The sequence below is a fragment of the Neophocaena asiaeorientalis genome, unplaced genomic scaffold (genome assembly GCF_003031525.2).
Source record: "Neophocaena asiaeorientalis asiaeorientalis breed wild unplaced genomic scaffold, Neophocaena_asiaeorientalis_V1.1 scaffold629, whole genome shotgun sequence".
Taxonomy (NCBI): domain Eukaryota; kingdom Metazoa; phylum Chordata; class Mammalia; order Artiodactyla; family Phocoenidae; genus Neophocaena; species Neophocaena asiaeorientalis.
This window is the reverse complement of record NW_020175468.1, coordinates 4,453,866-4,464,880: the sequence shown is the minus strand read 5'-3', so window position 1 is coordinate 4,464,880 and position 11,015 is coordinate 4,453,866. Positions and strand designations below refer to the sequence as shown.

Genomic DNA, 11,015 nt, shown 5'->3' with positions numbered 1-11,015 from the left:
CCCCGATACCGTCTGCTATGTCCCCGGGGATAGGGGTGGGGGCGAAGGGCGGACGGAGGCGACGGGCAGCGGGGGTCCGTCAGAGTGCCTAATAATAGATGACACCGGCTGAGCGCTCATCCTGTGCCTGGCGCGGCGTAAAGTGCCAGGCCATGGAGTTGATGTTAATTGGGTATGGGTATGGAGGAGTGGAGGGAAATGAGAAAAGCGGAAGGAAGAGGGGGTGTCTGCAGGAGTTAGAGGAGAATTGGGGGCATAGGAGGATGGGAAATGGAAGGAGAATGGGGGTATCTCGGGGGTCAAAGAAGCACGAGGGTGATGGGGATAAGGAGATGTTGAAGAGGAGATGCAGCAGGAAGGGGGGGATCTGGAGCAGAGGAGCGCTCTGGGGGTTCCAGGGCAATGGGACGTCTGTAAGACCAATAAGAGAAGTGGTCCTTAGAGGAGCAGTCCAGAAATAATTGTGAATTGGGGGCTCCTAGGACAGTGGAGAAACTGGGAGAATAAAATATTAGGCATTAGGGTCTGCGGGGATTGTGGGGGCTTTGGGGATTGCCACGAATCAAGGGGAGCCCTGAGGGTTATGAGGGTCCGGGATTAGGAGGGGCCAACTGGGGCTACGGGAGACTCTGGGAAGAGTGAGGGTCGCGGAGGGTGGGGACCGAGTTGGGCCGCGGGTCACTCACCGGCGCCGCCGCAGCCCCCGCCTGCCCGTCGGTCAAGACTCGGGCTTCTGCGGCCTCTTCCCTCCCCCTGCCGGCTTTCTCCCTCCCCTTCTGGGCCCCGCCCCCGGCCGCCCCGCGAGCCAAGGCGCAGGCGCACCTAGCGCCAGACGGTCCCCCAACGCCCGAACATCTTGGGTTTCACTCCCCCCCGCCAGAGCGCAAGCGCAGAATTGCCCTCCACCGGCCTCCGTAAGCGGGCCGCAGTTGCGCAGGCGCAAGGTTAGCGCAGCGCTCTTTCCCCTAGCTCACTGATGCCACAAGAACGCACGCTCAAAACCCTCGCACGCATGCGCGCCTTTCTCTCCCCGCTAGCTTTGGTACTCGGACTCCGTCTCTGCGCAGGCGTAGCAATCCTTGGAGGATGAGGGAGAGACCTTGGAGAGTGATGGGACCGAATGGTTTCCTAGCCTTTCGGACCGTCTTCCAGCCCACCCAGCCCTCTAGCTATTCCTGTGTCTCTCTTAGAGGACAGGGAGGGAGACGGTGCTGGAGGGAAGCGGTTCGTTTCCATGACAACTGCGTGGGTGGGGTGGGGAGCGTAACAAAACTGGGTTTGCAGCCCCTTATACCCGCCCCTGCGCGGGGCTGCTCGGGATCTGCTAACTACTACCCGTAGGGGCGGGGCACCCTGGGGATATTCGGCTCCAGGCGGGTGCAGTAACCATAGCAACTCATCTACCTTCCAACCCTACCTGGTGGGACCAGTGTCCACACACGTCACGGCTGGCACGCGGGGAGGGAGATCAGAGGGAGAGCTTCTTGGCTGGTAAGGGGTGATCCTAGCACAGGCATGACTTTAAGCAAATGCATGGAGGCAGGAATGAACCTAGAACACGGGTTCTAGCTGGAAGGTAGGATGATGGAGTTAGGTCTACACTGAGAAATTTGTAGCTTAGCATCCTGCTGGAGTTCTCAAGGTCATTCCACAAACAGTGCTTCATTCATCATTCAAACAAATATTTATTGAGCACCTACTCAATTCTAGGTGCAGTGAATATAGAAGACAAAAATCTGTACCCTCATGGAGCTCACTTTGTAGTTGGGAGAGTGAAACATTTAGCAAAATTAATAAGATATATAAGTGGAAAGGTGATAAGTACCATGAAATAAATGGAAGTAGGCAAAAGGGTTGGGGAGTATGGGGTGTGTGTGTGTGTGTAATTTTATTTTTTTATTATTTTTTAAAGTAAATTTATTCATTTTTGGCTGCGTTGGGTCTTCGTTGCTGCATGCGGGCTTTCTCTAGTTGTGGTGAGCAGGGACTGCTCTTTGTTGAGGTGCACGGGTTTCTCACTGCAGTGGCTTCTCTTGTTGCGGAGCGGGGGCTCTAGGGGCACGGGCTCTAGGGACGCAGGCTCAGGAGTTGTGGCACACGGGCTTAGTTGCTCCTCAGCATGTGGGATCTTCCTGGGACAAGGGCTCAAACCCATGTCCCCTGCGTTGGCGGGCGGATTCTTCACTGCTGCGCCACCAGGGAAGTCCCTGACTCTGGTGTTAACAGTAGCAGAAACTGAGTTTAGGGAGCGAGAGTGGAATCTGGGGCCCAGTGAGGAGGTGACTACAGTGGCTCAGGTGAGAGGTCGTGGTGGTGGCTTCAACTAGGGTGGTAGCTGCTGAGGTGAGGTGAAGTGGAATTGGGTAGAGGAAGTGAGAGAAAGAGGAGTTGAAGATGACTCTAGTGACTTTGGCCTGAGTAACGGAAGAATGGAGCTGCCAGAAGCAAAGACGGGCAAAGGACTGTAAGAGGATCAGAAGTGCAGGTTTGCCCAAGTACAAAGGTGAGGTAGGCAGTTGGATATTTGAGTCTGGGCTTCAGGGGAGAGGTTTCAGTCTTTTTTTGTTTGTTTGTCTGTTTGTTTTTTGCAGCACGCGGGCCTCTCACTGTTGTGGCCTCTCCCGCTGCAGAGCACAGGCTCCGGACGCACAGGCTCAGCGGCCATGGCTCACGGGCCCAGCTGCTCCGCGGCATGTGGGATCTTCCCGGACTGGGGCACGAACCCGTGTCCCCCTGCATTAGCAGGCAGACTCTCAAACACTGCGCCACCAGGGAAGCCCGAGGTTCCAGTCTTAAGATATGAATTTAGTAATTATCAGTGAATAATGACATTTAAGACTGGGAGAGATTGGCAGGGGAGCAAGTGTAGATAGAAAAGAAGTGGATTTCCCTGGTGGTGCAGTGGTTAAGAATCCGCCTGCCAATACGGAGGATATGGGTTCGAGCCCTGGTCCAGGAAGATCCCACATGCTGCGGAGCAACTAAGCCCATGCGCCACAACTACTGAGCCTGCGCTCTAGAGCCCACGAGCCACAACTGCTGAAGCCCGCGCGCCTAGAGCCTGTGCTCCGCAACAAGAGAAGCCACCACAATGAGAAGCCCGCGCACCGCAACAAGGAGTAGCCCCCTCTCGCCGCGACTAGAGAAAACCCCCGTGCAGCAATGAAGACCCAAAGCAGCAAAAAGCAGTATTGTAACAAATTCCATAAAGACTTTAAACATTGTCCACATTAAAAAAAAAAAAAAGTCCCACGGCCTTGAGTCTAGACACTCCGATGTAGAGGGCTGGGATCCTCCAAGGAGACTGAGGAGGTACAGTCAGAGAGTGAAAAGAGAACCAGCGCTGTCTGCTGTGCTGGAGGCCAAGTGAGAAGTGCAAATCCAGGAGGAGGGAAGGGTTAGTGATGCCAAACGCTGCCTAGAAGTCAAGTCCAATGAGGACTGAGAACTGACCACTGGGGCTAGTGATAAGGAATTCATCAGTAATCCTGGAAGGGGCAATTTTGGGGGTGTGGTGGGGGCAGTAGCTTGATTGGGTGGGTTCAGGAGAGGCTTTAGGGATTGCCAGTGTAGATGATCCTTTCTAGCACAGAAATGGGGTGGTATCTCTCCACGGGATCTCCAGAGGTTTATTTCAGATGGGAGATGTCACAGTATGTTTGTGTGTCCAAAGGGATGATCCAGAAGGGGGGAGATTGATGCTGCAGAGGAGAGAGGGGAGAATTGCTGGAGCCATGTCCTTGAGTGGGCACGGTGGGTGGGACTCAAGGCACAAGTAGGGGGTGCTCTAAGGGGCATGGGACATTTGAGAGGCGGGATGTACAGAGTGCAGTTACAGAGTGTACAGAGTGCAGTCAGGTTGGGGAGGGAAAGGGAGGTGACACCCAGTTCTCCAGCTCAGGTCCCAGTTGGGGAGATGGGGTCAGTTAGGACATGGTGAGTGTAAGGTTCTCAATGGGTGTTATGGGTTGAACTGTGTCCCCCAAAATAATATTGAAGTCCTAACCCCTCCTACTTCAGAACGTGACCTTCTTTGGAAATAGGGTCATTGCAGATGTAATTACCTAAGATGAGGTCATACTGGAGTAGGGTAGGTCCTTCAGCTGACATGACTGGTGTCCTTATAAGAAGAGGAGAGAGACACACAGAGGGAAGAGGACAGCTCTGTGAAGACAGAGGCAGAGATGGGAGTGATGCTGCCACAAGCCAAGACCACCTGGGGCCACCAGAAGCTGGAAGACGCAAGGATCCTCCCCTAGAGCCTTTGGAGAGAGTGTGGCACTGCCAACAGCTTGATTTCAGATTTCTAGCCTCCAGAACAGTGAGAGAATGCATTTCTGGTGTTTAAGCCGCCCAGTTTATGGTCCTTTGTTATGGTGGCCCTTGGAAATGAATACACTGGGCATCCAGGGGAGGCATCCACGATGCTGTGGCTCCATGAGAGTCTGGGCTGAGGCGGGAGTTGGGTCTAAATCTGGCCTGGACCTCTGCAGGAGCCTGCAAGTAGGGAGCCATCGGCAGGGGTGTGTGGAGCTCTGCAGGTGCTGGAGGAGATCAAGGTCAGGGTACATGATTACTGCAGCTCCTTTAGTGTCCTCAGCTCTTGTCAGAGCTATGCTGCCACTTAATTATCTGCTAAATAAATGAAAATTCACTAAAAAACTAATTCCTTAAAAAACAAAAACAAAAAAAATTAAATTAAAAACAAACCAAAAAAAAAAAACAAAAACAAAACTTGATCGCTAATTCTCTGTCTTCTCCTCAGAGCCCCAGATCAGGTGTCCGGCAGCCTCCTGGACGCTTTCACCTTGGATGTCCCCAGGCACTTCATATCCTCTACCCCAGACTGACCTCAGCATCTTCCCCCTCACTTCTCCAGTGTAAAATGCATCCCGTCCCCCGTCGTAATTCTCCCTCCCACCCCAGTCCTGAGTGTACCACCCCTTGTTGCTTTCCATAACTGCTGCACACGGTTTACCAGAGTCCGTCCCTTTACTAAACTATTAAGCTCTCCTCTGTCATCACATGTGAGAGGCCATCAGCTTCCTGCCCGATGCAGCCCCCCACTTTCTCCAGGGCTCCACCTGTCGCATGCGTACACCACAGCTCCGGGCTTAGGGCGTCCCTTTGGGCTACTGTTTGGGGGGCCTTGGGGATCTCTGTTAAGGGCAGAGCTGCGTTTTTGGCAAAGGACCTGTGAGCGGAGGTCCTTAATGGGAGTCTCTGTTTTTTTCTCTGTGACTACTCTATGTGAGAGTGGAGCCCTCTCACTCTCACAGATTTTAGAGTCTGAAAATGCACAATGGAGGTCAAATTCTCACCAAGGTCCGCAAGATTCTGAACTCCCTGCCTGCCCTTTCGCCTCTCTGATCTTATCTCTTACTCAGCCGGCCTCCTGCTTGTTCTGCAAACACACCAGATTCCATCCCACCTTAGGGCCTTTGAACTCACTGCCATCTCTGCCTGGAATGCCCTCCTGGTTTCCTCAATTTATTTGGACTCTGCTCAAGCGTCACCTCCACAGAAAGACCTCCCCTGACCACACCCCCACGTAAAACAGCCTCTCCTTCACTCTCCATCCCTTTACTCTGATTCCTTTTCCTTCACAGCACTTATCACCCACCTGACATATTATATATTTATCGCTTGATGGTCACGGCACCCCCATCCCCACTAGAATGTCAGCTCCCCGAGGGCAGGAGTCTTGTCTGCTTTGCTCATCGTTGTACCTGCCAATACCCAGAGCAGTGCCTGGCACAAAGTAGGAGCTCAGTAAATATGTGTGGAACAATGGAATAAAAGAAGTCCTGATTTTATATGCAACATTTCGTGCATATCTGCGTTTCCCCGAGGTGGGGACCATACTTTTTGTCACCTCTCTAATGGAATCTGGGAGCCTAAAGTTTAAGGACAACCATAAAGTCGGTCCTGGAAGACCTGGGCTCTAGCAGGCTGGGAGACGACCCTGGACACAGCCCTGGGAAGGACAGGGAAAGAGAATCTGGGGTCAAGGCGGAGGCTGGGACTTGGGGGACCAGTCCATAGGTGACCTGTGTCAGAGGATGTAAGGGGGTCACATGCGTGGGAGGGATCCAGGTCTCCTTCCTGCTCTGCCTCCTGCTTCCCACGTTTTGGGCCAAATTAGGATCCCCCCACTCTCCCTCCCCCAGCCTCGCAGGAAATAGACATAGCGATTTCAAAGACAACCAGAAACACTTTTTATTTACTAGAGCTCAACACCCGCGCCCGGCCCTGAGCCAAAAACCGAACAACTTAAAATCTGACTGGGGCTTCTCTTTGCCCCTAAAATAAAATCTAGGCGGTTGCCATTCCCATCCGGGTATCCACACCTCTTTCCTGTGGAGGCTTCGTTGACTTAACTGTTGGAGGATGAAAAAACGGGAGGAAAAAAAAAAAGGAACTTTACAAACTATGGTGACTTGGGGGCAGTTGGGAGATGGTGGAGAGACGCTCTCTCGCTGGGGAAAGGACCCATCGGTGATTTGCCGTGTCGGGCACCAGTGCCGTGAAACGGAGTGAACAATGGGAAGAACAACCAGGGGGAGTTCAAGGGTATCGGCTCACTCCAAGGCTCTCCAGCCCCAGATAAGCCTGCGAAGACATGGTGCCCCTCAGGCGTGCCCCGTCCTTCCCCAAGCTCCTGATGGATAGGCTGCTGAGAGCAGGGAAGGACCCATCTGGCGCCGTCCACGATGAAACGGTGGGTCTGCTGATGGCTGGAGCAGACGGAGAAGGCTGGTTCAAGTCAGAATCCCATCTTGAAGTTCTTGGGCTGGAAGGTCCAAGCCAGCCTGTTCACAGCTCTCCAAATTCTGAGGGTTGCTCTAAGAGAGCACAGTGGGCTCCTGTAGGTCCAAGAGTCCAAGAATTCTGCAAGGAATGGAACCCTGAGGGCTGAGAAGTCAAAGGGGGCAGGGCTAGTGTCCCAGAAGAACTAAAGATCCATGAACCGTGACCCAGAAGGAGCCACAGGGTTGTGTGGTCCAAGGGGCAGGGGTCCTGCTGCACCAAGAATCCACAGACACTGCCAGGACAGAACCCCAGGGGCGGAGAGTTCCAAAGGGCAGGGCTGGCCGGGCTCCCCATAGCCTCCGTTGTTTCAGGATTCAGCAGGGATGGAGTTCTGGGGGTCAGACATTCCACAGGGCTGGGGGAGTCCGGGGGAGTCCAGGGACTTGGGAGGATTGAACCGGGAGGGCTGGGGGGTGCAGGGGGTGGGCACTTGATGGCCCTCAGCGCTTGACCTTGCGGCCGGCGGAATTGCGCCCGCTGCGGCGATAGAGAGACTGCTGGCCTCCGTTTAGTGGGCAGTACTTGAGTGTGTGGGCCTGGTCCCCCGTGGCCCCGCACAGGGGACACACATAGTGCCGCAGGATGGGACACACCACCACGCCCTCTGGTGTCTTCAGCTGGTGTGAAGAGTACACGTGGCGAGATTCCCCATTGTGTTTGCAAAAGTTGCACAGGGTGGCCAGGCCCCCGCTGGCCCCCTGCCCTCCCTGTCCCTGATCCTGCCCCAGCTGGGGCCCAGGTCCCGGCTCCCCGGTCGCTTGGGCCTCCGGCCCTTGCCCCCGACTCTGGATCAGTGCCAGCACCACCTGGCTCAGGTTGAAGTAGTCCTTCCACATGTCGAAGGTAGGCTGCTGCATGGCATCCAGGTGGAGGTGGTGGGCAGCTGGAGAGAGGTGGGCTGGGGGCCCGGGGACAGGAGGAGCAGATGGTTTTCTGGAGCAGAGAGGAATTGCACCCCCTTTTATACTCCCCAAAGACCCTTCTAAGCAAAGGTGGAGCTTAGGATTTAAAGGGCCCACCCCTTACCCTTGATCCCTTCTGACTTTAATTCCCCATGGAGATCCGGAAGGGGGTCGTTTCCCTTGTTGCTGGTCCTTGCTTGGCCTGCAAGGTGCTCTGTGACCTCTGGAAAGACCCTTCTCCCTGGGCCTCAGTTTCCCTATCCATTCAGTAAAGCTCCATATCTGAAAATTCCCCTAACCCCCGTCTTCCTTTACTCCAAGGCTGGGAGTCTGCTGCCTCCATATACTCCAGAGCCATTCCTAATCGTAACAACAGCCCCTTACTGTGAGCCAGACGTTGTGCTGCGCAGTTACCTTCATGATCTGATCTAATTTTCACAACAACTCCATGTGGGTGACACAGTTATGATCCCATTTTAGAGACAAGTCCCTAAAGCTCAGAGAGGAAAACTCAGTGGCCCGGAGTCATATAACACGCAAGTGGCAGAGCTGAGGCTCTAACCCAGGGCCATGTGACTCCAAAGCAAATGCTTTCCTCCCTCTTTTGGATTAAAACCTCATTTTTCATCACATCTGGAACTAAGAGCCACTTATTCACCAAATATCCATTGAGTGCACACTGCGGTATTCAATGTTTTATAAAAATGATCTCTTTGAACCCCATAATCACTCAAGGAGGTGGGCACCATCATTTTCATCTTATAAAGAAGGATGTTACGCTCAGAGAGGTTAAGGAAAGTACTCAAGGCCACACAGCAGGGAAATGGCAGAATTGGGATTTGCACCCGGGTCTGGCCCCAGAGACACTGGGGATTGATCTGAGAAGCAGCAGAGGACCACGGCATGGCACAGAATCCCTTGGAATGCCCACGCTTCCCCCTTGGCCTGGTACATTGTCCCAGATCCTTCCTGACCTTCCGGACCCAGGAAAGGCCTTGCCTCCTGCCCATGCCAACTCCAGGATTTCTTCCTCCACCTGTGGTCCCCAGTTGGTCCCCTTGACCACTCAACATAATCATTGAGGCCCCTTGCATTGGGCTCTGGAAACTCAGCAGTGACCACAGCTATCTTGTACCTGTTTCATGAACAACCAGTCCAGTGGGGAAACAGTCACCAAATGAGAAAACAGTAGATCATAAAGAGCCGATTACATAGGCTGGTCTGGGAGAGGTGGCCTGGAAGCTGAGACCACACAGGACAATCTTCCAGGAAAAGGAACACAAGCTATGGAAGCCTGAAGCCTGGGGATGGGGACAGCTAGGGGGTAGGGGTAGCCAGAACGGAGTGAGGGTCCCAAGATGAGGCCAGCCCCGTGTGCAGGGGGTGTATGCCATCAGACTGTGACCTCCCTCAGGAGATGTTTTAGAAATGATGGGGGTGTTTTGGGTTTGCCACAGTGATTGGAGGTGTGATGACGTGTGATGAGATGTAACAGACAGGGACCAGGGATGCCAGATGTCTCAACCATCCATATGACCAAGATCTGTCCCGGACACACTTAACTTTCCAGTGTCCCACCGGACACCCACGTGGGTAGAAAAACCCGCTTATGATGGTCTGAGTCTAGAGCTCAGCTATGTTTTACGTATAAACACTAAGTGTTTTTGCAATATTTTAAGATACACTGACCTCTCCTGAAATGCAAAGACTGTGTCCATCACAGCCTGCCTATTCTTGATTTTGTTGGGAACTTGATCCAGAGTTGCTCACTCTTTCTAGAAGCCACATCACCCCAGGCAATGCTGATTGTGGCGATTGTCCAAACAACACACAGTTTATTCCTATCTCATTCATGGTGAGTCGACACGGAGATGCTGGTATCTGCCTGATGAGATGCTTTTTAGAGTGGCCATGCCTGAGCATCCTTTCTACACCAAAATAGGTGATTAGTTGATTATAAGTTGTTGCCTTTTTATTTTTCCTTTGTAGTTCAGTTAGGACATGATATTAATTTCAGAAAATAAAATTTGTGTGTTGGTGGGCTCTACTACCTCTGAGTTTAATTTCAGACTACTAAAGGGGCATCTTAAAATGTTAGATAAAGTGGGTGTCAGGCCTCACCCGCTTAAGAACCCGTGATATAGGCCAAGATCAGCCCATTGGTCTTTGCCTTCAGAGCAATAGGAAGCCACTGAAGGGTATAAGCAAGGGGGGTACGAATGAGAAATGTGTTTTAAGCTCCTCTGGTTGCTGTTGATTGAATAGAGGCAGTGAGCCTGTGCCCATCAGCTCACATTGTTTCCGTCTAGTCAGGGAGCAAAGTCTGAACAAAGTCTGTTGAGGACTCCCTTTTGGCGGACACTGTGTCTTGCCTTCAGAAAGAGCTTAATACATGCTTGTAGAGTGAATGTATTCTCTCTGTGGATGGGCTCAAGGTTGGGAGATGACAAAGGGAGGAATTTGTGAATGTCAGAGGAAAGGTCTTCTTGCGGTGTGATCGGTGTGATCGTCTAGCTTTCTGTAATTTCCTTTTGAAGTAATGATTTGGATAATGACTTGTTTGATGTCTGTCCTCACCGGTAATCTGTGAGCCCAAGGAGGTCAGGGTCAGGGCTGTCTCGGTCACTGATGTGTCCCCAGCATCAGCCAGCACAGGGCCAGGCGAGCAGAACAGGAGATGTTAGCAGGAAGAATGTCCACAGACTATTAATACATCATTCACATGGGTGATTCCTGTGTCTTGAGTGCTTACAATGTTCTTCACTGCTCAGCTCTAACGTCTCCTCCTCCAGGAAGCCCTCCCGGCCCTCAGGCTGGTCAGCCTTCTCTCGGCGACCCCATCCCAGCCCTGCCCACTCTGGGTCATCACTGACTGGGGGTGGGTCTGTTTCTCCCTCTGGACTGTAAGGGCAGGGCTAAGGCTGTTCCCACGTTTATGTGTCTCCTGTCATTTAACCCTCATTGCTTTTATTTATTTATTTATGGCCTCGCTGCACGGCTTGCGGGAATCTTAGCTCCCCAAGAAAGGATCGAACCCTGGTCCCTGCGGTGAAAGTGCAGAGTCCTAACCATTGGACCACCAGGGAATTCCCCTCATTGCTTTCTCGAGTTAAGTACCAGTATTATTCCTGATTTGCAAAGGCAGCAACTGATGTTCAGAGAGGTTAGGTGACTTGTCTGTGGTCACACAGCTGGCAGGCAGCAGAACTGGGATTCCAAACTGGGTCTACCTGAGTTCGGTCTTTGTCTTTAACCATTGCCCTACACTGTTCAATAAACAGTCATCAAGAGAATGAACTA

At 52.7% G+C, this 11,015-nt stretch overlaps 1 protein-coding gene across 1 annotated transcript; it reads right to left on the bottom strand.

Annotated features, from left to right (window-relative positions):
• Window positions 1-7,199: 7,199 nt before the first annotated feature.
• Window positions 7,200-7,733, bottom strand: NANOS2 (nanos C2HC-type zinc finger 2). The gene has a single exon (XM_024768836.1). The coding sequence runs from the start codon at window positions 7,668-7,670 to the stop codon at window positions 7,254-7,256; it is 417 nt and encodes a 138-aa protein (XP_024624604.1). The 5' UTR covers window positions 7,671-7,733; the 3' UTR covers window positions 7,200-7,253.
• Window positions 7,734-11,015: the final 3,282 nt, after the last annotated feature.